Source organism: Crotalus tigris, unplaced genomic scaffold (genome assembly GCF_016545835.1).
Source record: "Crotalus tigris isolate CLP2741 ecotype Arizona unplaced genomic scaffold, ASM1654583v1 scf7180000024277.1505481, whole genome shotgun sequence".
In the NCBI taxonomy this organism is placed as follows: Eukaryota; Metazoa; Chordata; class Lepidosauria; order Squamata; family Viperidae; genus Crotalus; species Crotalus tigris.
Window position 1 is genome coordinate 71,932 of NW_024100449.1, and position 26,648 is coordinate 98,579.

At 40.6% G+C, this 26,648-nt stretch overlaps 1 protein-coding gene across 2 annotated transcripts in view; it reads right to left on the reverse strand.

The window, feature by feature from the left end:
* Positions 1-1,366: 1,366 nt before the first annotated feature.
* FAM135B (family with sequence similarity 135 member B) overlaps positions 1,367-26,648 on the reverse strand; it is a 129,196-nt gene continuing 103,914 nt past the window's right edge. For both annotated transcript variants that reach the window (XM_039323550.1, XM_039323551.1), the window contains 11 exons: positions 21,869-22,024; positions 19,988-20,061; positions 17,771-17,925; positions 13,335-15,294; positions 11,749-11,915; positions 10,882-10,973; positions 7,088-7,185; positions 4,897-5,048; positions 3,739-3,849; positions 3,348-3,461; positions 1,367-2,276 (listed from right to left, as the gene is read on the reverse strand). In XM_039323550.1, coding sequence (XP_039179484.1) covers positions 2,071-2,276; positions 3,348-3,461; positions 3,739-3,849; positions 4,897-5,048; positions 7,088-7,185; positions 10,882-10,973; positions 11,749-11,915; positions 13,335-15,294; positions 17,771-17,925; positions 19,988-20,061; positions 21,869-22,024 — 3,285 coding nt within the window. In that variant the 3' untranslated portion in view covers positions 1,367-2,070. The remainder of the gene's footprint in view (positions 2,277-3,347; positions 3,462-3,738; positions 3,850-4,896; positions 5,049-7,087; positions 7,186-10,881; positions 10,974-11,748; positions 11,916-13,334; positions 15,295-17,770; positions 17,926-19,987; positions 20,062-21,868; positions 22,025-26,648) is intronic.

Sequence of the window (26,648 nt, forward strand, 5' to 3'; positions counted from 1 at the left end):
TAGGATGGAAAAAGACCTCTATAGATACCATAAAATGGCTCATTTTATGGTCCAAGATGATAAGGTTGTGAGAATTGGTCTTGCTGAGACAGAAGACAGGAGAAATAGCCAGTATGTCAAACACAGCAGTTAACAAACTACACCTTGAGTTCCATGTCTTAAATAAGATTAAAGTTTTCATGGATGTGCTAGACTTAAAAGAAAAAAAAATCTGTTGGTCTTTATGACTGAGTTCAGCTCAATTGTAAATATAGCAGCTGAATTGGCATAAGATGCCACATTTAGTGCTAAGTCTGGTTAACATTCTTTTTGTGTCTTAATAGGCCGTGCAAAAGTCTGCCCTATTTGGTTAATCTATGGTTCATTGTATGATTCCGTGCACTACATAAATAGGTTCATTCGGCAGCTAGATTGAGTTGTGTGAACACAGCCATAAAGAGTAGCTGCCATAATCAAGCCATCTAAATATTATATGCAATCTTTATCTTCACGGCTTACTTAAACATACAATCGTTCTTTTCTAAAAGGAAAAAAAAGGCTATCTTAAATTAAGCTCAACTCACAGCGACAATGCAGACAAATCTGTGTGATTTTCCTTGCAACATTATGGATGTGGTTTCACATCACCTTCTTCCAGAATATATATTTATTTTCCAGCTCCTGGATTTTCTGATGGGTTTATCACTGAGATATTAATCAGCCCTCACTTTGCTTAGTCTTTTGTCCAGTTCCACAATTAACTAGGTCCCACCATCTACTGCAGGGCTGTCAAACTCGCAATGTCATGTGATGTGTTGCGACGTAATGTGACTTTTTTTTTCCATTGCCGGCAATGGGGTGGACACGATTTTGCCATGACGCATCTGGCCTGCGGGCTGGCAGTTTGATACCCCTGCTCTACTGTGACTGTCTTTTCTACAATAGCTCAAGGCATAAGAGAGGCCTTTGTCTCTGAGGACACAATTTTTATATCATCCAAGATTTGTTCCTGCCATTCAGGTAATAGAGGCTACATCTTCTTCATTCTTTAAATTCTCAGATAAAATTTGTCAGCCTACAATGTTAGTGGACACTCTGCAGTATTTGATTAGTTTGCTTGAATCTGTGTACCTTCAAACTTTGCCTAGTCTAATGAAAAGAAGGATGAGGGGTGACATGATAGCAGCATTCCAATATTTAAGGGGCTGCCACAAAGAAGTGGGAGTCAAGCTATTCTCCAAAGCACCTGAAGGCAGAAACAATGGCTAAAAACTTATCAAGGAGAGGACCAATCTAGAACTAAAGACAATTTTTCTGACAGTGAGAACAATTAATCAGTGGAATGACTTGTCTCCAGAAGTTGTTGGTGCTCCAACACTGGAGGTTTTTAAGAAGAGATTGGTCAACATTTGTTTCAAATGGTATAGGGTTTCCTGCCTGAGTAGAGGAGAACTAAAAGACCTCTAAGGATTCTTCCAACTCTGCTGTTCTGTTCTTTCTTGGCCCCTTACTCTTAAAATTCAAGACATGATCAAGTAATCATATGCCTGTACCATGTTATACAACAATGTTGTACAACTAGATTTTATTGAGTTCTCATTTTACCAAAGCTCCGTGGTTGTTTCTACCTGCGTGCGCTAACCCACAAAATGAAATGGCAAACCTATTCAACAAATCAACATTAGCTTGACTAAGACGGCTTAGTGCTAGAAGGATTTTCCAATGAAGGAAGCAAGAAAAGAAAAAAAAAATTACTGATCCGATCACAGATACAAAAAAGGCAGATCTGGAATCTGACTCTCAGCATTTGAAGACCAATTATTCAAGGTAGATGACCAAAGAGAGAAAGGACAAAGAAACTTAATGTGGAGATGTTTCCATCTTCTCAAAAGCACCAAGAGTTGGCCCTTTGAATGCTTAATAACTGAAGCATTTGATTCTTTCCCCCAAATAAATAGGGTACGAGTATGTGCATGCTATGTCACCATTAGCCTATGCCATTTTTTTTTCCTGGTAATATAGCACTCCCTTGATTCAGAAACGGTTGCCGTTTTCTGCAAAGAGTCCGGTGCTTCCCTAATGCTCCTGGTCCTATTTAAAATAGTTGAGTCCTGCCACGAGAAAGAATTTTTCCAAGAACAGTTCAGAATCCAGCACGGCTATATGTGCAGCTCGCCCAATCAGCGTATTAGCGGTGTTTGGCAAGGCATGAAATACATTGTGACGGATTAAAGTGCAGTCCTTAGCTCCCACGACAGGCTGGAGGAGGTTGTTGATCATCTCAGCATAAACGGGACCTTGGAAAATTGAAAAACAAAACAAATATCATCATCATTTGTTGCGCAATATCTTAGAATATAGACTCATAGGATTGAAAGGGATCTAGGAGGTCTTCTAGTCCACCCTCCTGCTCATGGTAGAAGACTTTAAACCAGGGGTCTTCAAACTTGGCCCTTTTATGATTTGTGGACTTCAACTCCCAGAATTACTCAGCTAGCATGCCTGGCTGAGGAATTCTGGGAGTTGAAGTCCACAAGTCATAAAAAAGCCAAGTTTGAAGACCCCTGCCTTAAATCTAACAAACAAAATGGAGGCTGGCTGAGGAATTCTGGGAGTTGAAGTCCACAAGTCATAAAAGAGCCAAGTCTGAAGACCCCTGCCTTACACCATCCCGGTCAAATGGTTGTTGTCTATTTTTGAAAACTTCCAAAAGGTAGCTTTGATTTGGTTCTGAAGTTTCAATTGCTGGGCTCCCCCTATGGACATCTGACCACATTTGGGGTCCTTGGCAACCAGTACATAATTATGCCTGTTTGCATCATCCTACGGTCACATGACTGCAATCTAAAACTTTTTTTGGGGGGGGGGAAATGGCATGCACTTCCAGTTTCCAGCAAAAATGCCCCGTAGCAGACAATGGATTCCCTTAATGATTGTGATGTTCACTTAATGACTGAAACAGTAATTTTATGACTGCACCGGTCACTTAATGACTGCTGCAAAAAAAATGTTCTAAAATCAGTTTGGTCTCCTACATTACAAACATCACCATGTATTCTCATAATTTTCAGTCTTAATTACAGTTATAAGTGAAGGACTAAGTATTTGCCAATAGACCAGTTAAGATAAAAGCATGATCACAATCATCATGATCAATGATAACCATCATCATTCTAGCCATTGTCTATCCACTGCAGAATGAAGGCCTCTTCTGCACATTTCCAACCAAGACTGTCTTGAGCTTTCCTTGGCCAGTTGGGCCCGCCATCCTTGCTGATGTTGTCACTCCATCTTATTTTCGGGAGATAAAATAGTCTTAGAAATTGGAAATGAATGCAGTGGATAACTCGACTTAGAGGGACTCTCACCTGTATGTCTGTCTTTCAAGGCAGATTTACACATTTCTATTCTTGCAGAATGAAATGGGACATAGCGGTCCTGGGGAGAGGCAACAAGGACTACATTTTTGAAATACTGAAGACCTGCAAAAAAAAAAAAGAGAGAGAGACAGAGACAGAGAGAGAGGCAAAGAGAGAGACAGAGAGAGAGAGACAGAGAGAGAGAGACAGAGAGAGAGACAGAGAGAGAGACAGAGAGGGAGAGAGAGTTTGATTCATGGCAGACCTCTTCAGATTAGAAAGTTGAGGAATTAAACCGTACCTTGAATGACATGAATAAAATTGAGGTTAAATACTTCCCATTGCATTGTGTCATAATGGGTCAGGCATGGCACCCTCTCACCTGTTCAGAAAAACCCACCTGTTTTTTGGCTAAGCTGGTAAAGGAAACACTTCCGCAGATCGGCATTGTCCCTGAAAGTCAGCTGCAAAAGGGAGTCAGATTTCTTCAGTTTTTGCATCAACCACAAACCTAGGGGGAAAAAATATAAAGAGAGTTGATCTGCAAAAACAGCCATCAGATCAATTAGTGTGGAGAGATTAGGTTTTTTTAAACATTTCTTTTACGGATCACATTTATGAAGAGGGGGATTTTGTTATTTGCATTTCATAAGGGGCTGAACCTCTGCTTCCTACCCACCCAGTAATCTTTCTCTAATTATTTACAGTTTGATATCGCTTGCTCCTGGGGAGGAAAGCTATGGCAAATCTAGACAGCATTCTAAAAAGCAGAGACATCACCCTGCCAACAAAAGTGCGTATAGTCAAGGCCATGGTTTTCCCAGTTGCAATGTATGGCTGTGAAAGTTGGACCATAAGAAAGGCTGAGCGCCAAAGAATTGAAGCCTTTGAACTATGGTGCTGAAGAAGACTCCTGCGAGTCCCTTGGACTGCAAGGCATTCAAACCGGTCAGTCCTAGAAGAGATCAACCCCGACTGCTCTTTAGAAGGCCAGATCCTGAAGTTGAAACTCAAGTACTTTGGCCACCTAATGAGAAGGAAGGACTCACTGGAGATGGGCCTAATGCTGGGAAAGATGGAGGGCATTAGAAGAAGGGGACGACAGAGAATGAGATGGCTGGATGGAGTCACTGAAGCAGTAGGTGTGAACTTAAATGGACTCCAGAAGATGGTAGAGGACAGGAAGACCTGGAGGAATGTTGTCCATGGGGTTGCGATGGGTCGGACACGACTTCGCAATTAACAACAACAACAATCCTTTGCTGACTGATAGCCCAGGGGGTGTTAGCTCCCATTCCATGGACCTACATACCCATTTCACCTGCCAAGAACTCTGCATCTATCCTAATGAGGGATGCATATGCTGAAATTCTGGTCTTTCTTCTCAATCGATCTTCGCTCTTTGAAAATCATGCTTGGAAAAGAACTACATTCAATTAAGAGAGATGTCCGAGAATTTGACATCTTATTGTCTATGACATATATTATCATATATTATTCCCTTTATCCTATCCACATCCATTGTTCTATCCACATGGATGATTTCAGGAACTCTTACCTGTACTAACCAAAGTACTGTTGTTATACAATGTTCCCAGGTGAGGTCCAGAGAGGGACAGGAAGGTGTGTAGCTTATTGAGGTAATAACGAAACCTGGGCCGGGTCAATACTGATCGGATGATCACATTACCGAGTGAGTGACCGATGAAGCTACAGAAATGCAAACAATACAACTTGTACATTTTTTTTGGCATGGCTTAAACATTTTCTACTCCCCTATCTATCTATCTATCTATCTATCTATCTATCTATTTATCAATCTTTATCATCTCTCTCTCTCTTTATCTATCTATAGCTCTATATATCTATCACTATCTCTCTATCATCTATCTCTATTTCTCTATCTCTATCACTCTCTATTTATCTATCGATCTATCGATCTATCAATCTTTATCATCTCTCTCTCTCTCTCTCTATCTATCTATCTATCTATCTATCTCTCTCTCTATATATATATCTATCACTATCTCTCTCTATCATCTCTATCTCTATTTCTCTATCTCTATCTATCTATCTATCTATCTATCTATCTATCTATCTCTCTCTCTCTATATATATCTATCACTATCTCTCTCTATCATCTCTATCTCTATTTCTCTATCTCTATCTATCTATCTATCTATCTATCATCTCTTTCTCTCTCTCTCTATCTTTCGATCGATCTATCGATCTCTTGATTTATCAATCTTTATCATCTCTTTCTCTATCTATCTATCTATCTATCTATCTATCTATCTATCTATCTATAGGTCTATATATCTATCACTATCTCTCTCTCATCTCTATCTCTATTTTTCTATCTCTATCACTCTCTATTTATTTATCGATCTATCAATCTTTATCATCTCTCTCTCTCTCCCTCTATCACTCTCTATATCTATCACTATCTCTCTCTATAATCTCTATCTCTATTTCTCTATCTATCTATCTATCTATCTATCTATCTATCATATCTATCTATCTATCTATCTATCTATCTATAGCTCTATATATCTATCACTATCTCTCTCTCTCTCTATCTTCTCTATCTATTTCTCTATCTCTATCACTATCTATCTCTATCTATCTTTATCATCTATCTATCTATCTATCTATCTATCTATCTATCTATCTATCTATCTCTATCTATCTCTATCTCTATCTAGCTATCTCTATTTCTCTATCTCTATCACTATCTATCTATCTTTATCATTTTATCTATCTATCTATCTATCTATCTATCTATCTGTCTGTCTGTCTGTCTGTCTGTCTGTCTATCTATCTATCTCTATCTCTATCTATCTCTATCTCTATCTATCTCTACACACAAACACACACACACACATTGATGATGCACCATCAAGTTAGTATCAAACTCTTAGTGACCACATGAAAAGACTTTTCTCCATAACAATCTGTCCCTAACGTGATCCTTCATGTTCTTCAATGGCACACCCATCACCATTATGGCTGAGTTCATCCCTCTTCAAGCTGGCCTTCTTCTTCCACCTGTCCCAGCATTACAGTCCTCTACAGCAGCAGGCTAGAAAGGGGAAGACCACAATTTCCACCGTGGCCTTAAGCATGAAGACTTTTGGGAGATTTTAGGCTGGTGACAAGGCAGTGGCAAACCACTTTAAAAATGTTGCCAAGAAAACTTCAGTAGCCAGGAATCAAGGCTGACCTGATGTTTATGGAGATTCTCAACCATTCAGTTCATGGTTGACTCAAAGGGTACTTTTTCCAAAAGGCAATTGGACTTTCTTTCTTTTTATTTGAAAATATTTTGCTTCTCATCCAAAAGCTTATTTAGTCCTTCAGTGAAACATTTTCAAAGAAAAACAAAAAACAAGAAAGTCCAGTTGGCTTTTGGAAAAAGCGCCTTTGGGATAAGGCTGACTTGAGGCCAAAACTCAAACAAAATCATCACTCTTCAGTACTTATATGGAATAAATACATAATCTTGGTAACTACAATAGGAATGTCCCAAATTATGCTAAGTTTGTTAAGACATCTTCAGATTCTTAAGGTGCCTTTTCCTGTATTTCTCTCCACCTGAACTAATTTTCCATTCACAAGACAAAGGGTGAAATGACTCTCCCTCCTGCCTTTTAATTTTTTTCCCCAATTTCTCCACAGTCTCTCACATCAGGAAAGGATCCCTACAGTATGTGGCCCCCATAGCCCATTGCTTCTTCTTGCCCTTTTACCTGATACGTGATATCGACAAGTTGTATAGCTGAATATGTTGAATTATTTCATCCAGCAAGCGATCCGTCATGGTATCGAAGTCTGCAAAGGTATCTGTCTGCAAAAAGAGAATGGGGTTGGGGAGAGAATTTCCCAAAGTTGGGGGTCTCGCCAGATCAGTGTTTCTCAACCTTGACAATTTTAAGGCATGTGGACTTCAACTCCCAGAATTCCACAGCCAGCAATGCTGGCTGTGGAATTCTGGGAGTTGAAGTCCACATGCCTTAAAACTGTCAAGATTGAGAAACACTGCTCCAGATCCTTTGCTTCACCTGAACTGATAATTAATTACTTCCTTTGAAGCTGAATCTCTTCAGCTTTCCTTAATATTTTGAAATGAAAGAATCCACTGACTCACAAAAGACACAGACCAAATTTGCAGATCTCTATTTTTAGAAGCCAGAGGGCAGCACATAGAGGACAAAAAAAAAAAAGTTAACCTATTCTGCTTTCCTATTGCTATCTTCCATATATATCGATTGCTTCTGCCTTTATATTTCAAGGAAATATATACTTAATTTTGTTGTGAGTTACACAATGACAATGAAGATATTCTATTCTGAAGATGTATTCCTTTTTGTATCCTTCATGGCCATTAGTCTGCCGAATGTATGTTCTTTAAGGAGAGGATGTTATAGTTCCTAATTCTTCTAAGCTGAGGGAACAGAAACTTGAAACAACACCTTTCAGTTGTAGTTCTCTGTGTTTGGAATAGTTTTGTTCCCCCAAAACCAAGGTACGTTTATCAAATTACAGAATGACAGACCTGGAAGGGATATTGGAGGTCTTCTAGTCCAACCCCTGATCAAGCAGGAGACTCTATTCCATTCTGGACAAATGGCAGATGAAGCTCTTCTTAAAAAAAACCAGTGATGGAGCACCCACAACTTATGGAAGTAAGACGTTCCACTGATTAATTGTTCTGAGTGACAGGAGATTCCTGCTTAATTTTATCTTGGATCTCTCCTTAATATGTTCCATCCTTTACTTCTTGTCCTGCACTCAGGTGCTTTGGAAAATAGGTTGACCCCCCTCTTCTCTGTGGCAGCACCTCAAATATTGGAAGACTGCTATCATGTCAGCCTTAATTCTTCTCTTTGCTAGACTAGACATACCCAGTTCTTACAACCATTCATCGTACTCTGATTCTGATTGTTCTCAAAGGTACATAATTCTGGAGTATTTTGAAAGTCAGTAGCAAACTGCGATGAAGCCAGAATCTTGCCCTTCAGAATTTTATGAAAGAAATGGAATATTTTAGGAAGGCAATGCTGATTACTAAGAAATCAATTCTGTTGCTGTCACTGTGTTAACGAAAAGCAATAAAAAGCATTTCATCAAAGAAATAGGAAGGAAAAAATGCATGTGAATTGACAGTAATGATATTAATGCAAAGATAATGAAGATGTCCCAAAAACAGTCTGGCAGAAATGAAGGAATAACAAATCCAAAATGTGAATCCCAGGTATATTCATGTTGAGAGAAGTAGTCGAACACTGGGATAAATAAAAACAACTGTTTAGTTGTTAGTTTATTAAACAGTTGTTTTTATTTATCCCAGTGTTCGACTATTTTTCTCATCATATATATATATATATATATATATATATATATATATATATATATATATATATATATATATATATATATATATATGTCTTTGGTTGTTCGGGTTTTCTCCCGCGTAAAATTGGAAGTGTCTTGGCGACGTTTCGACGAAGTCCCATTCGTCATCTTCAGGCTGGTGTTTTCAGCTTCGTGCTTCGAGCAGCAATGTGTGGTCTTAGCTGTTTCTTCCTTTTAACTGCCAGTGGGGGTATGAACTGATTGGGTGGGAGCTTGGCTGTGTTCTGATTGGGTGGAGGTGTGTTCTGATTGGTTAGGGGCTTGGCTGTGCTCTGATTGGCTGGGATTGGCTGGGGGAGTGTTCTGTTTGGTTGTGCTCAGGTTAGTCTGAGTTGCAGAGGGGTTTAAGATTTTGGGCTGCCTTGCTATTTTTTGGCTTCGTGTTCGTGGTCGTGCCTCCTCTTCATGGAGGGTGTCAGTTTGCTTCATGTATGGATTGGGGGGGTTTAAAGTGGCTAATGATGCAGCTGTGGTCTGGCTTCTGGTTTGTGGTCGTGCCTCATAGTCAGTGTGGCTTTGGGTTTGTTTTTTGCGTGGATGTGTGGTGGTGACATCCTGTGTGGTTTTTGTGAGTGTGGGTCTGGTATCATTTTTTGTGTTAGGGAGTCGTTTGTCAATAAGGGCGGGTTTCCAAATGGCTGGTAGGCGGGAGGTATCATCTCGCTTGTTCATGCTGTGTGGGCGTTTTTCTATCTCAATGGCTTCTCTGATTATTCTGTTATTAAAATGTTCACTTTTGGCAATGGTTCTGGTATTTTTAAAGTCAATTTCATGTCCTGTGGCTTTAAGGTGTTGGACCAGGGAAGATGTTGGTTCCTCTTTTTTGACTGAGTTCTTATGTTCTTCAATGCGTGCACTTATTCTTCTGTTGGTTTGTCCGATGTATGTGGTGGGACAAGTGGTGCATGGGATTTCGTATACTCCTTGATTTTCTAATTCAATTTTATCTTTGGGGTTTCTAAGGATGGTGGATATTTTTCTGTTTGTGCAGAATGCTGTTTTGATGTTGTGTTTATGGAGGATCTTACTGATTCTGTCTGTGGTGCCTTTTATGTATGGGAGGAGGGCTTTGCCGTTTTCTTGTTCTTTGTCTTGGATTTTAGTGGGGGTTTCTTTTTGGATTAGGTTTGTAATCTTATTTCTATGGAATCCATTGGATGTTAGTACATTGGTGAGAGTGTGTAGTTCGGGTTTTAGGTGTTGTTCGTCAGCTAAGCGTTTTGTTCTGGAGATGAGTGTCTTGGCTACAGAGTTGATCTGTGCTGGGTGGTGGTGTGAGAGAGCGTGCAGATAGCGGTTTGTGTGTGTTTTCTTCTGGTAGATGGTGTGTCCTAGGGAGCCATTGGATTTCTTGTAGACTAAGACATCCAGGAAGGGAAGTTGGTTGTTAGCTTCTGTTTCCATGGTGAACTGTATTTTGGGGTGTAGGCTGTTGAGGTGTGTGAGGAAGTTGTCCACTTTTTCTTTCATTATTAGCCACTTTAAACCCCTCCAATCCATACATGAAGCAAACTGACACCCTCCATGAAGAGGAGGCATGACCACGAACGCGAAGCCAAAAAATAGCAAGGCAGCCCAAAATCTTAAACCCCTCTGCAACTCAGACTAACCTGAGCACAACCAAACAGAACACTCCCCCAGCCAATCAGAGCACAGCCAACCCCCCAGCCAATCAGAGCACAGCCAAGCCCCTAACCAATCAGAACACACCTCCACCCAATCAGAACACAGCCAAGCTCCCACCCAATCAGTTCATACCCCCACTGGCAGTTAAAAGGAAGAAACAGCTAAGACCACACATTGCTGCTCGAAGCACGAAGCTGAAAACACCAGCCTGAAGATGACGAATGGGACTTCGTCGAAACGTCGCCAAGACACTTCCAATTTTACGCGGGAGAAAACCCGAACAACCAAAGACCTACATACAAATACCCGCGAAAACCTCAGAAAACATATATATATATATATATATATATATATATATATATATATATATATATATATATCAAAAGTAATTTGTGACCTTTGTGGCAATGTCCATTCAATTTCACTTTTCACCAAACATCTTCTTTATAAGATGGAAATGTAGACATCAAGTTTTAAAAGAGCTAAAGAATGAATCAAATACCTGGTTCCTTTCTGACATTAGGAAGTCAAGTTTTCCTCCAGGGAGACCCAATTCGATGAATGTTTTTACCAGCCGAAGATCTGCACTGTTACCTGGAGAAACCAAAAGTAAATATTTTGATCCAGGTATCCTTTGGATACACCTATATGTCCCTCTATGTAGTCAAGATTGGAGTCTTTATGCAGGATGAATATAGGTTGCTCTATTGATATCCAATAGTTCACATGAATGAAGAAAATGAACAGGAAGTCTGATATAGTGGTTAAGGCAGCAAGCTAGAAACTAGTAGAATGGGAATTTTAGCCCTGTCTTAAATATTAAAGCCAGGTTGGTGACCTCGGGCTAGTCTCTCTCTCTCTCTCTCTCTCTCTCTCTCTCTCTCCCACCCACCCTCCCTCTCCCTCCCCCTCTCTCTCTTTTCCCTCCCTTCCTCCCTCTCTCTCTCCCCCTCTCTCTCTGCCCTAGGAATGAGGCAATGGAAACCACTAGAAAACCATGCCAACAAAATTGGAGGGACTTGTCCAGGCAGACCAGATGTAGGAGAAGAACAGGCAGAGTTGGGAGGGGTAGAGTTAAATGAGTCATCAGTCTAGAGTCGCTATGTTCCCATAAATGGTCTAAATATAATCCCATTGACCCTTATCTGGAGTCAGTTTAATACTGAACTTTACTTGACTAGATTCTTGTGTATAGGCTTGAGTAATAAATTGTCTGAACTGCAACTGAACATATGGTCCTGACTTTCTGCCTGACCCCATACATACATACATATACACATATATACATACATATACATATACATATATGGATGATGGGGGGTGTTTGTTTGTTTATTTGTTTGTTTTTTGTTTTGTTTTTTGGCCTTACCATCTAGCCCATGGACACAGATCACTAGGTGAATCCCATCTTCCAAATTTTCTTCCTCTTCCTCTGGTGGAAAATATGGGGTATCAGAAGCTAGTATGGATAAGTCACTGTACAGAAATCCTTCAATCTTCAGTTCCTTTTTAAATGTTTCTTTGGCCTGATAGAAACTGGACAATACACCAATAAATCACAGGCTGAACAAGGTGCTTGATAGGATGCAACTACTTTGTCCATTGGGTTAATTGCAACAGATATCTCAGTGGTGGAGAAGCAGAACTGATTTAGCTGTTCAAATCTGAGTGCAAACACCATTCGTTAAATTCCCACATTTATGTGCGGTATCAATTCCGCAATGTGAAGAAATAGCCTATTCATGCTCTTGTCTACAGTACGGTAAATGGAAGCTATTAGGATAAAGGAACTCCACTTGAACACACATGCCTAATTTTAGGAAGGATACACTGCAGAGAACCCTGGAAAAAACCACAAAAGGTGAATGAGGCAAAGTGAAGTACCCACTGATGTTGCTAAGAAGCTTCTAAAGTGGCACCACCTATATCAGTGGTGGCGAACCTTTTAGAGACCGAGTACCCAAACTGCAACCCAAAATCCACTTATGGATCGCTGGGTGCCGAGTGGGTGTGGCCACCAAGTGGGCGTGGCCACCAAGCTGTCGGCTTGTGCTCACTCGCTCGCTCGCTCACTGTCCGCTCCGACTTATGCTCGCTCTCTCACTGTGTGCAGCAAATGCTGCTTCTGCCGAAAGTTGCTCCTTTTATAGTCTCTTGCCTATTCCCAGACTGCGCATGCGCGGAGAGGAGGAGGGAACAGCTTGGCCCAGCAATGGCTCGCGTGCCACCAGAGACAGCTCCGTGTGCTGCCTGTGGCACGCGTGCCATAGGTTCGCCACCACACCACCATTCCTATCCACATGGATGCTATGGAAGAGTAATTTACCATGATGGTCTCATGTTAAAAGTTTCTTTCTGTGTTTTGCAAACCATCGCAAAATAATACTTGAGGGTTAGGATTTAGGAAATAGACTTTTTGTGTCATTTTTCTTTCAGCAAGAGGAGGGAGGGAGGGAGGGAGGGAGGGAGGGAGGGAGGAAGGGAGGAAGGAAGGAAGGAAGGAAGGAAGGAAGGAAGGAAGGAAGGAAGGAAGGAAGGAAGGAGGAATGGGAGGGAGGAAGGAGGGAGAAAGAAAAAAGGAAGAAAGAAACAAAGAAAGAAAGAAAGAAAGAAAGAAAGAAAGAAAGAAAGAAAGGGAAGGGAGAGGAGGGGGAGAAGGAGGGAGGAAGAAAGGAGAAAGAAGAAGGAAGGAAGGAAGGAAGGAAGGAAGGAAGGAAGGAAGGAAGGAAGGAAGGAAGGAAGGAAGGAAGGAGGAATGGGAGGGAGGAAGGATACTGCTATTGATTCAGTTCAGCAAGAGGCTGAAATTTGGCCAGCTGTCAACGCACCCTTGGGTTTCCTTGGGCAAGATATTATACATTTACATTCAGTGTCATCTTTACCTCCTTAGGATCTATTACAGTGCAAACACTCAGCATATCAATACATTTATAATATTAATTATATAATTCTTACTTGAGCATTTGTTCATTGTCTTCTTCTCCCACTTTACTAGATTCGCAAGAGATGACCCCAAAGGACCCTATTGGTTGGTGAGTGATAGGAGATGTGACCTGCTTGGTGGACAAGACAGTCAGTGGAGGTGTCTCCTTGAGAACTGAAGAAAAGGGCAGACAGGTGGCTGTGCAAGAAATGGATAAGTTGACTATCTCCACGGCCTTCTTACTCTCAAGCACCAACTTTTCTGGCACTGCAGAATGAAATCCAGTGCTATTTGCTATGCTCTTGAGATCCCTTTTCTCCAGCTCAATGCTGCATGAGCCACACTCAGATCTGTTGTCCAGTCTGACTTTCTGTAAATTTGTGATTTCTTTACCACAGGCTATATTGTTGCTGCTGACCGGAGAGTTAGCGGAGTTCTCCCTAGTAAAGTTCGATTCATATGCCGAGTCTGTTGAGTCTGGATTGGCATAGCAAAAGTCCATCACCTCCTTCTCACAGTGTGAGAAAGCATACACATCTGCAGCATACAAATTGTGGTCACGATTCATGTTTGCATCCTCATCATAGATATCCAGATTAGAAGCATCTGCATCCAAATAATTATTAGCTGTTTCGAAATGGCCATCCTCTCTTCTCTCTGGCCACTGGCATTCTACTTGAGGCAGTGGTCCCTCTGTGGCTTCCAAAGTACAGTCATTTTCAGGATAGCCCTTAACACTTCCTTTCAAGTGAGCAGCATTGCAATCAGATTTGGGGTGTTCCATCAAACCACTGGACAGTTGAGGTTCTCCATCCTGGCAGGTGGAAATATTTCCCACTGAGACCATTCTGGCATTTCCTGTTTCCACATCATGCCCACCCGAGATGTTTTTATCAGATTTGGATATATCCATGACTTCCACGGATTCCTCGGGACTGCTGATCTGAGGAGCAGAGATTGATTTTGTCAACTTGCTGGGCTCCACCTCCCTTTCGTCTTCCTCATAAGGCAAGGAGCTAATAGACGTAAGTGAGGCTTGTATGCCATTAGGCAAGCTTGTGTTGCTTTCCGTACGTCCACCTTCTAGGGAATTCCGATGGATTGCATGCCTGTTGACTAGCTGGTGAAGGTTCTCTTGATCACTGGCCAACTCCAAGGCTTTGCTCTTTGCATCTGACCAAGCGACTGAACTGGGTTCGCTTTCAATTCCTGAGTCTGAAATGACTGATGAAGATCTCTTAATGACTCCTGATATCAAGACATCTTCATGCTTCTTCATGTTAGGCTCCTTCAGATGTAACTTGGACTCTTCAACAACCGTTGTTGGATTTGAGGAGTTGAAATTATGAATTACATCAAATGTCCTCTGGGCTCGCAACAGAGTTTCACTACATTGATCTACTGGTGTCTCAATGAACCTTGATTGGTCAGAAGCAAGAGTAGATTCACAACAATCCCTTTGAGCTGCTTGGCTCAAACTAACCCCATCCAGATGTTTAGGAGGTTCATAATAGCCGGCATCACACTGAGTATTCATAATAAGCACTGATTTATTTTGGTCGGCAGTCTTACACACTGGGTCTACATCCTCTGTGGTGATCCGACAATTGTTTTCTATAAAGCTCATTGGTCCCTTAAAGTTATTTGAAGGCTCTTTCAGGAGATCTGATGGCAAGCTAGATATAACATTGGTCTCCAGCTCTTTCTGAGTGATGTAGGACTGGTCATTTTCATTCATCGTGTATACCTGAGTCACGGAGTGAGCCTTGAAATTCTTGGCCGTACAGCAGTCACCTTTTGAACAGCCAAAGGGAAACATAAAATTTCTATTTATCCTATCAGTATGTATAACAAAAGGGATGCTGTTCTTGAAGTCCTTCTTTGCTAAAGCAATATTGTTGTTTGAGGAAGGCTCCTCATTTTTATCAACGTCCACTTGTAAATTGTCCACTGCGGAAATCATATAGTTTGACAAAATGTCTAAGCCCTGAACTGAAAAGGAAAGAAAAATGGAACCATTAGACATCACTAATATGCCAGGATGAGAAAATCCTAATCCTAAACCCAAATGAGATTACTATAAAACCAAATAACCATTGATGTACGATTTAGATGACCACCCTTCTCAATAAAGTGATTCTTGGGTCTGACGCTCACATGTCCAGATGTACTTTAGCCATCAATGCCCAGATGAGCATAGATTAACATCAAAAATTAACATCAGACTAACAATCCAGAAGTAAAATCTGGAGGTCCTCCAAGGTCCCTTCTAGCTCTATTCTATTCTAAAAAGAAGCAACCTGGAGTTAAGGAGGCACTTCCCAACAGTGAGAACAATTAGCCATTGGAACAGCTTGCCTCCAGAAGTTGTGAGTGCATCATCACTGAAAGTTTTTAAGAAAAGACTAGACAGTCACTTGTCTGGAATGGTATAGGGTCTCTTGCTTGAGCAGGGGGTTGGACTAGAAGACCTCCAAAGTCCCTTCCAACTCTACTTTTGATTAAACAATATCTCAATCAAGGAACTGCCAGACAAGCTAACAGTAAACAACCCAACCAAAGAACCTCTAAGAGTATTCCCACCAACACTGACAGGGCAAGCTATTAGAACATAAATTAAGAACAAACCCCACTGCTTACTACACTGATGATGTGACCTACTTTGGTAATGAAATGTTTGCAAGAAAATAAGCAAACTCAGTGAGCACCAAGGACCCCTTGTATGTAGACTTTGATGTCTGCATACAAACCAGTAAACTATAATCCCTTCATTGTGGGCTTGAAGTGGTGTGAGCTGTAAATGAGCCGAGGTGGCGCAGCAGTTAGAGTGCAGTACTGCAGGCCACTTTAGCTGACTGTGTTCAGCAGGTCAGCGGTTCAAATCTCACCGGCTCAAGGTTGACTCAGCCTTCCATCCTTCCGGGGTAGGTAAAATGAGGACCCAGATTGTTGGGGGCAATGTAAATATATATATACATTGCTTACTGGTGTACACCGCTTAGAGAGTGCTTGCACTTAAAGCGGTATATAAGTCTCATAAATAAATAAATAAATGAATATTTTAGCCACAGTCAGGGGACCCAGAGCTTGTTGACCTATGTACATACTGACCCCTTCCTCTGCAAAAAAAAAACAAAAAAAACCCAACAGCAACTCTTCTTTAATTTGTCCTGTTTCTCTTTGAAAAACATCTGTAAGTGCTCACTGAAAAGGAAATACTCATTTCTGCCACTCGATTAAGTGAAGCAGCCATGAAATTTTGTTCATGTCTCCACAAAACATTGTAGATGACCAGATCATTCCTAGGAGATATAAACGGTTCCAAGGAGATCCCTACCCCATCTGCACCCAAAGGTACTCTCCCCAAATTAAATGGTGGGTGGGTGCATGTTTGTGAACCCCTTCCTCACAAATTACACAAATAAGAGAAAGACGATGTGGCCAGATTAGGTCAACCATAGACAGAGAATACATGCCTATACTATTTCTCACTCAAGGAAGGTTGAAGAAGAATAGGAAAAGAGTCAGCTGGAAAAGGAGTTCCTGAGATACCCAGGGCTACCATGGCCAATAAAAAGACTTCTGGATGTTGTGTTTTGCAAGCATGGTTGTGCAATAATATAATTATGGTCCTAACTACACAACACTACAGTTTCAAAGAAGGCAGTTGCATTTCATGAACCATATTGGTCCCTGTACAGAACATCTCTCTCTCTCTCTCTCACTCTCTCACTCTCTCTCTCTCTCTCTCTCTCTCTCACACACACACACACACAGAAACATCTTTCTCACTTTTTGTAGAACTATCTTTAATTAAATGGAATTTGAGAAAATAAATATAAAAAAATAAAGCCTTAGGCATAAGAAAATTGATCCTATTCTAGGCCCTGTTGACTTTGAACTGAATATTGCTTCTTTTCCCAAGTGGAACAGTGTAATTGCACATAAACCATAATTGCACACACATACACAAATACAGCCCAAACCATAATTGCACATAGAATCATAAAGCAGGAATAAAAAAAGGAAGCATCCATGAGAGATGGTTGCATAGCCTCCCCAGAAACAGAATGGGATGTAGATAATTGCTTTCACTGTCAAGCAGCTCTCACCCTTTAAAAAAAAAAAAAATCTTCCCAACATTAATTTGGAATCTGCTTTCCTGTGACAAAAATCCATGAATCCATGTCTGGACATCTAGAATGATTGAAAAGCTCTTGCTTTCTTTGGGCATGCTTTCCCTTTGTAATCATGCACTAGATTCCCTATATGAAGGTAGAACCAAGCACATCTCTCCATCACAGACACCATTGGCTTTCTCACACATGTGGCTTGACAATTCAGACTCACAAATAGCAGTTTTTTTAAAATAACTGTAGCATTTCACAGTTCTGATGGCTGGAATGGTGCATTCTGTGCTAACACTGAAAGCTCCCAGCAATTAAAAGGAACTCCTACCCTTGCCCACCTTGATAAGGGAAATCAACGTATCTGTCCTCAAAGATAATTGGTAGTGTGCTCCAGTCTCCATCAATGTCCAGGCATTCTACAGGGAGAGGCGGCATACGGGTCAAATACTCAGAATATCGAACTTCTGTTGAAATCTGGCTATGATGCTGGATGCTGTTGGGAAGGAGATGGAGAAAATCAAAATGTAGCTTTTCACCATCAACATTATTTTTTTCTTCTATTTGGGGAGAGGGATATTTCCCTCTTCACCTATTGATTTCCAACTAGTTTTCAATAATTCCATAATTAATTATTTTTGAAGGTGACAGTTCTATTGGAAGTTAAGAAATGAGTGGAGAGCAACAAGGATGAAGTAATGAGTTGGGGGAAAAAAAGGAGAACTTCACACTTTCACTGGAAGCGCTACTGTCTTCTCCATGGAATACACATGATTTAGGAGACAATTGTAGGAGAAGAACAGGCAGAGCCTTGGGGAGGAGTCAAGAAAAGACTTAGCCTAAAGTCATTACGTTCCCACAAATGGTCTAAGTCCAAGCCCTCTTGAATTCCATTGAGCCTCATCTATCATCAGTTTAGTGCTGACTTTTAATTGAACAGATTCTTCTGTATAGGCATGAACAATAAACCAGCTTATCTAGAGCTTAATGCAGTGGGGGGATTCAAATATCTGAACAACCAGTTCTCTGCATGGATGCAGGCCTGGGCCTCTGAGGCTTAGAACAGACTTCCGGAAGTGACATCCATGCACTTCCTGTGGGTGATTCTAGGCCTGGGAGGCCTCCTCCAGGCCTCTGAGATCTAGAATGGACTTCCAGAAGCAGCGTGGGTTTAGCCAGTTCTCCAAACTCAACAAAATTTAACTACCTGTTCTGCCAAACCAGTGCAAACCAGCTGAATCCCACCACTGGCTTAATGCATGGTGCTGATTCTTCACATCTGATACCAATAGTTCAATTTAAAGCAGAGATAAATAACATTTGGATTGGCTACATGTTGTGTTTAACATTTTTGGAGTGGAATGAAATGTGGATTAAAATGATTTTTCGTTTGTTTTTATTCTTTAAATATTATGTCTACGGTAGGGCTTCTAGGACAATGTTGAAATAATTTCTACCGCCAATGGTAGAACAGTTCAGGGTCAGCTGTAGAAAGCTTCTGTGAAACTTCCTCTTTGTCACCTCTTCAGTTTACTCTTATTAAATCAGACCAAATAGGTGCCCATTGTGTAAAATTTTCCAAAACTTTCTCCCGTTAAACACTCAATGAATCTTATATTATGGAATGTGGAGCTTGGTGGTGACTATCCCAAGAGAAAGCCTTAGGGAAAAGAAGTACCGTATTTTCCGGTGTATAAGACGACTTTCTAAAGCCTGAAAATCTTCTCAAAAGTCAGCGGTCGTCTTATATGCAGGAATATACGGGTAGCTGTTCTCTGAATTTAAAACCAATCTGCCCCCTAGTGGCCAGCCCTATTTTTTTTATAGAAATAAGCACTAACAGGACAAAGCTTTCTAGCAGCAAAGGAGCTCCTATTGTGCTCATCTAGAAACAGAAATTCAATATTGTACTGTATTTTCTGGCGTATAAGATGACTTTCTAAAGCCTGAAAATCTTCTCAAAAGTTGGGGGTCGTCTTATACGCCCAGTCGTCTTATACGCTGGAATATACGGTAGGTTTCTTTAGCGTCTCTCACTTTGATCCGTCTGTCCAACAGATCTTCAAGGCATCATTCATGACTCACCATCATTCCCTTGTTTGCCCTCAACCATGAAGTGAAGATGGAAAGAGGAGAACTTCACATGCTCTGTGGAAGCTCTACCCTGAACCAGTTGTTCTCCCCTTCGTGTAAAACCAAAATTGAATCACTAGGGGCCTCCTCTCTTTAAACAAAGGAGAAATAAGGGTTGACACAAGGGGTCCTTGGTGCTTTCTGAGCTTCCTCGTTTTCTTGCAGACATTTCATTACCCAAACTAGATAACATCATCATTGGGTAATAAAACATCTGCAAGGAAACAGCCAAGCTCAGAGAGCACAAAGGACCCCTTCTCTCTTCCTTGAACCCTCTTGCACCAGTTCTTCCTTAGAAAAAATAAAGAACATTCATATTTGATATGGAGGAGGAAGAGGAGGGGAGGAAGAGGGGAGGAGGAGGAGGAGAAGTAGAGGAGGAGGAGGAGATGAGATATGGAAAGAAGACACTGAAAATTACATACAGGCTCTCCTGGAAAGTTGTTGCAGCACATTTTTCATGTTCTGCATAAAAGAAGGCCTCCGAAAATCTCTTTACCTAGTGGAGAAATATACGGTAATGGATATCATCATCATCAAAGCAAGCTGTCCTGCCTCATGTAACTCATCTGCCTAGAATCAAACCTTGTTGTTCATTTTTCTAAACTTTTTTCTTTTTGTTTGGACAAGTGCATCTCAAAATCTTGCTCTTTTTTTTTTTAACTAAGCCCATATCGATATTCAGTGAATATAAGCTATGGATGCTGGGGCTATTCCTAATTCAAAAACAGTTCACAAGCAGCTTTGCAGACTCCCTGACAGTTAGAACAATCAACCTGTGGAACGGCTTGCCTCCAGAAGCTGTGAATGCTCCATCACTGGAGGTTTTTAAGAAGAGACTGGACAACCATTCATCTGAAATCCTATAGGGTTTCCTGCCTGAGCAGAGGGTTGGACTAGAAGACCTCTAAGGTCCCTTCCAACTCTGTTTGTTCTGTTCTATTCTGTGCAAAAGTGTGTTTCTGTTGTGGGCCATGATGCCTCCTATCCTCCCACACAAACCAGCTCTTTTTTTTTTCTCACTACCCTCTTGCTACTTTCCTCATGGTCTCCTCTGGTTATTGATGTGCCTAACTTCTGCCTAATCTTTATTTACTTGCTTGCCAAGTCTAAAAAAAGTTTATTGAGCTATTAGAGAAAGTAAAGAATTTCTATTTTTGTTCCATTCCCTCATGAAAGTTATGTTCGTGATTTTTTTTGCAGTCAGTTAAGAGAGCTAAGATTCTTAAGAAAAGAGTCCCTGTGCCCATCTGTCTTATTGATATAATAATAATAATAATAATAATAATAATAATAATAATAATAATAATAATAATAAGTTGGAAGGGACATTGGAGGTCATCAAATCCAACCCCCTGCTCAGACAGGAAACCCTATACCATTTCGGACAAATGTCTGTCCAGTTTCTTCTTTAAAACTTCCAGTGTTGGAGCATTCACTGCTTCTGGAGGCAGGTTGTTTGTATTATCAAATAAAATAAACAAAGTAACTTAGATAAATTCTGTTATTCTGATGGAATCGATCTTTAAGCCAACTTGAGTTCAAAACAATACTGAATAAATTAACCACATAGGTGCTACAAAGGGTAAACATTTTGTCCTTTTTAAATTTCTTTTTTAAAAAACTATTTTGATGAAAGTTGTCACCCCTTTAAACTTTGCACAATTGAATTTTTCCAGTTGACATTGAAACAATAGAACAATTTCTGTTAAACCATGTATTTGATTAAGGATAATAATTTATTAATATACTAAACAATTTTAACGATCAATAACAGAAGGAGAAAGGGTCTATATAAGACACCTAAAGCAGTGGTTCTCAACCTGTGGGTCGGGACCCCATTTGGGGTTGAACGACCATTTCACGGGGGTCGCCAAACAACACAGTCCGCCATTTCCCCCCCCCCTTTTCCTTAGCTGTGCTACTTCCTTTTATTCTATTGGCTTTTGAAAGCCAATAGAATAGACTCTCTTGAATAGAGTCTAATTCTATTGGCTTTCAAAAGCCAATAGGAATTGTCCAGGCTGTCTCTGCCCTGCTGAGCCCGCCAAAAGTCCCAGTCTGCAAACGGTGCTGCACCAGTTGAGTAGTCCTCGACTTACGACTGGTTGAGTAGTCCTCGACTTACGACCGGTTGGGGGTCGCGGCATTAAAAAGTTTGAGAACCACTGACCTAAAGGAAATTGACTCTCAGCTTTGTATCATAAAGCAATCCCATAGTAGCCTCAAATTAACCCCATACACTTCAACCGATCACATATCACTTTCTTCTTCTAGATTGGGCACATCAGTATTTTGCAAGTTACCCTTAGTGTGTGATGCTCTTGAAGAAGGTATGTTGTGACGTCAGGATGCAGGGTTACAATTGCCAAAAATTGGGTCCACAGGGCTAAAAGGTGGGAGCAGAGCCATCCAAGATCTTTGCTGATCTGCTCTGCTATCTTTTCTGAGTTATTCAGCATCTAGAAGGATGAAAGACAATGTAAAGAACAGCTGGTGACAAAATGTGACAAGCTCTGGATTCAAAAAGATCTTGACCGACTTGAACAATGGGCCCTATCCAACAAAAGGAAATTTAATGTGGAGAAAAGCAAGGTTTTATGCCTAAGCGGGAAAAACCAAAGGCACAAGTACAGATTAGGGCAAGAACTGGATGAAAAACAGTAACTATGAGAAGGACCTTGGAGTCCTAGCGGACGATCGTTTGACCATGAGCCAGCAGTGTGCAGCAGCAGCACCCCAAAAAAGCTAATACAATCCTGGTTGTATAAACAGAAGTGTGGAATCAAAATCACATGAAGTATTAGTGCTGCTTTATAAAATCTTAGTAAGACCACACCTTATTACCAGAGGGAAGGAGAAGAACAAATGGATGGAAACTAATCAAGAAGAGAAGAAACCTGAAATTAAGGAGAAACTTCCTAATGCTGAGAACAATTAACCAACAATTACTGTTTTTGAGCCAGATTTCACTTAATTTGTCATTTTCCATCCACTATTCCATTTATTAAGAACACAACTTCATCTTCTCTTTCTTTCTTTCTTTCTTTCTTTCTTTCTTTCTTTCTTTCTTTCTTTTTTTCTTTCTTTCTTTCTTTCTCTCTTTTTTCTTTCTTTCTTTTCTTCCTTCCTTCCTTCCTTCCTTCCTTCCTTCCTTCCTTCCTTCCTTCCTTCCTTTCTTTCTTTCTTGCCATTTATATACCACATGCATGCAGTTTTTCACTCTATTTTCTCTGAAAATAGAACTTCCTTTGTCTCTGAATTTTCAGATTCATACACTTCCCTACTTCATTAAAATTAAGACTAATTGCAAAGATCCTGGATACTTGGCTAACAGCAGAGCGTTATTTGCACACAGCAGTACAACAGGACAAACACATCTGTATTTGTAAATGTTTTCTAATATCTCCAAAAGCATTCATTATGTTTATCCATTATTAAACCATAAGATAACCAGAGGGCATTATAATTCTGTTCTGACATCTTGCTCCATATTCTATTATTTGTTAAGCATTTTATTTCTTTTAGCCCCACTTACTTCTCTCAAATGTTCAACGAATGTTTAATGCCATAGTTATGCAGAACATCCCATAACTGAATCTTATTCCCTTTATCAATTTCTTTTCTGAGAATCAATAAGAATTCTATTCTGAATAGAATAGAATAGAATAGAATAGAATAGAATAGAATAGAATAGAATAGAATAGAATAGAATAGAATAGAATAGAGCTAGAAGGGACCTTGGAGGTCTTCTAGTCCAGCCCCCTGCTCAAGCAGGAGAACCTACACTATGTCAGAGAAGGTGATTGTCCAGTCTCTTCTCCAGTGATGGAGAGCCCATGATTTCTGGAGGCCAGCTGTTCCACTGGTTAATTGTCCTCACTGTCAGAAAGTTTCTCCTTAATTCCAGATTGCTTCTCTGTCAGTTTCCAACCATTGTTTCTTGTTCTGCCCTCTGGTCCTTTGGAGAATAACGTGACCCCCTCATCTTCGTGGCAGCCCCTCAAATACTGGAACACTGCTATCATGTCTCCCCTATTTCTTCTTTTCTTTAGACTAGCCAAACCCAAGCCCCACAGCTGTTCTTCTTATGTTTTAGTCTCCAGGCCTTTGATCATCTTAGTTGCTCTTCTCTGAATTTTTTCCAAACTCTCAACAATAACTGAACAGGTTTTTTTTTCTTCACATTCATTCATTTCTCATTCATTTTGCTCTGAAGAGGTTTGCAAAGCATAAAATCACACACCCCCTTTCAAAATGTGGCTTATTGTCACAATTTGTCATTTTTTTTCCAAATGTTTTCCCAGGTACCCTTGACCGATTAATCTCTCTTTGGCTTTGGCTTCATTTTTGCTACTTTTGTTGGGGGGGGGGGAATAATCACTCAATTGTCAACTCTTTCCTTCACAGGCCATAAATAAATTGCACAGCCACTCCAAGAACAAGATGTGAATATTGGTAGGCTATCGAATCTTTATTTTTGGATATTGCAGTGCATGCAATTGTAACCATTTACAAATTAACCATTAGATGGCGATGCACAATGCTGTAAGATAAAGTATGATTATACAGCTAATTTCTCTGTATAATATATTAGGATTTTTATGAGGCCAAACATTTTCTGGTGATGGTGATGATGATGGTGACAATGATGGTGGTGATCACAATGACGATGATGACAAAGATGATGATGATGATGACAATAACAACAATGACAATGACAATGACAAAGATGATGATTACAATGATGATGATGACAATAATAATAATAATAGTAGTAGTAAAGTTGGAAGGGACCTTGGAGGTCATCTAGTCCAACCCCCTGCTCGGGCAGGAAACCCTACACCATTTCGGACAAGTGGCTGTCCAGTCTCTTCTTAAAAACTTCCAGTGTTGGAGCATTCACCGCTTCTGGAGGCAGGTTGTTCCACTTGTTAATTGTTCTCACTGTCAGGAAGTTTCTCCTTAGTTCTAGGTTGCTTCTCTCCTTGACTAGTTTCCACCCGTTGCTTCTTGTCCTGGCTTCGGGTGCTTTGGAGAATAGCTTGACTCCCTCTTCTTTGGGGCAGCCCCTGAGAGATTGGAACACTGCTATCATGTCCCCCCTCGTCCTTCTCTTCATTAAGCTAGACATACCCAATTCTCGCAACCGTTCCTTGTATGACGATGATGATCACTATATAGAAAAAAGAACGATCCATCATTTTCACCCTCATCATCAAATTCTAAAGCCTTTCTTAGATGTTATAGTTGGTCCCACTATCAAAATTGGCTCCTAAGAATTATGAAAAACTTCTCAGCCTCTACATTTCTGTTTTTGTACGTTCTTTTTAGAAGGAATTGTTCACATGATTCTGACCTTATTGAGCTCTCCTATTTGTGGGAAAAAATCAGCAACTAGCCAAAATATTGCCTCACTGATTAATTGAGTGAATTGGGTGGCATGGCAGGTGCAAAATATTTATGGAAGGTGGGAAAGAAATGTGCTATTCAGTGTCTCCACACTTCCTCCATGGTTGTTCACAAGGCCTGTAGCTACAATAACAGAACAGTGACTTAAAGTTCAGGGTCAAATTGGTGTAGAATAGATTCAAACAGACCATCCACATCCCAATCCAACACTCTTTCCCAGGACTATGCAGGCTTTCAGAATAACAGAATAATAGAGTTGGAAGGGACTTGGGGAGTTCTAGTCCAATCCCATGCTCAAGCAGGAGATCCTATATCATTTCAGACTAGTGGCTGTCCAGAATCTTCTTAAAAACCTCCAGTGATGGAACACCCACAACTTCTGAAGGCAAGATGTTCCACTGGTTAATTGTTCTCACTGTTAGGAAATTTCTCCTTAGTTCTGTATTGCTTCTCTCCTTGATTAGTTTCCATCCATTGTTTCTTGTCTTGCCTTCTGGTGCTTTGGAAAGTAGACTGACACCCCCCCTTTTTTCTTTGTGGCAACCCCTCAAATATTGGAACACTGCTATCATGTTACCCTTAGTCCTTCTTTTCACTAGACTAACCATACCTAGTTCCTGCCACCACTCTTCAGCCCAATCTTGGTTGCTCTTTTCTGTACTTTTTCCAGAGTCTCAACACTTTTTTTTTTTAATAATATGGTGACCAAACTGGATGCAATAAGTGTGGTCTTATTAAGGCTTTATAAAGCAGGACTAATATTTCACATGATCTGATTGTATCCCTATGTTAATCCAATCTAGGATTGGGTTGGCTTTTTTGACTGCTGCTGCACCCTGCTGGCTCATATTTAAATTATTGTCCACTAAAATATCAGCCAGCAATGTGCAGCTGTACTTCCTAATGATGCTAATGATGCAGCTGTGGTCTGGCTTCTGGTTTGTGGTCGTGCCTTGTCATCGGCGTGGCTTTGGGTTTGTTTTTTGCGTGGATGTGTGGTGGTGACATCCTGTGTGGTTTTTGTGAGTGTGGGTCTGGTATCATTTTTTGTGTTAGGGAGTCGTTTGTCAATAAGGACGGGTTTCCAAATGGCTTGTAGGCGGGAGGTATCATCTCGCTTGTTCATTAGCCACTCTAAACCCCTCCAATCCATACATGAAGCAAACTGACACCCTCCATGAAGAGGAGGCACGACCACGAACGCGAAGCCAGAAAATAGCAAGGCAGCCCAAAATCTTAAACCCCTCTGCAACTCAGACTAACCTGAGCACAACCAAACAGAACACTCCCCAGCCAATCAGAGCACAGCCAAGCCCCTAACCATTCAGAACACACCTCCACCCAATCAGAACACAGCCAAGCTCCCACCCAATCAGTTCAGACCCCCACTGGCAGTTAAAAGGAAGAAACAGCTAAGACCACACATTGCTGCTCGAGGCACGAAGCTGAAAGCACCAGCCTGAAGATGACGAATGGGACTTCGTCGAAACGTCGCCAAGACACTTCCAATTTTACGCGGGAGAAAACCCGAACAACCAAAGACCTACATACAAACACCCGCGAAAACCTCAGAAAATATATATATATATATATATATATATATATATATATATATATATATATATATATATATATATGTATATTCAAGAATATATATATATTCAATATATATAT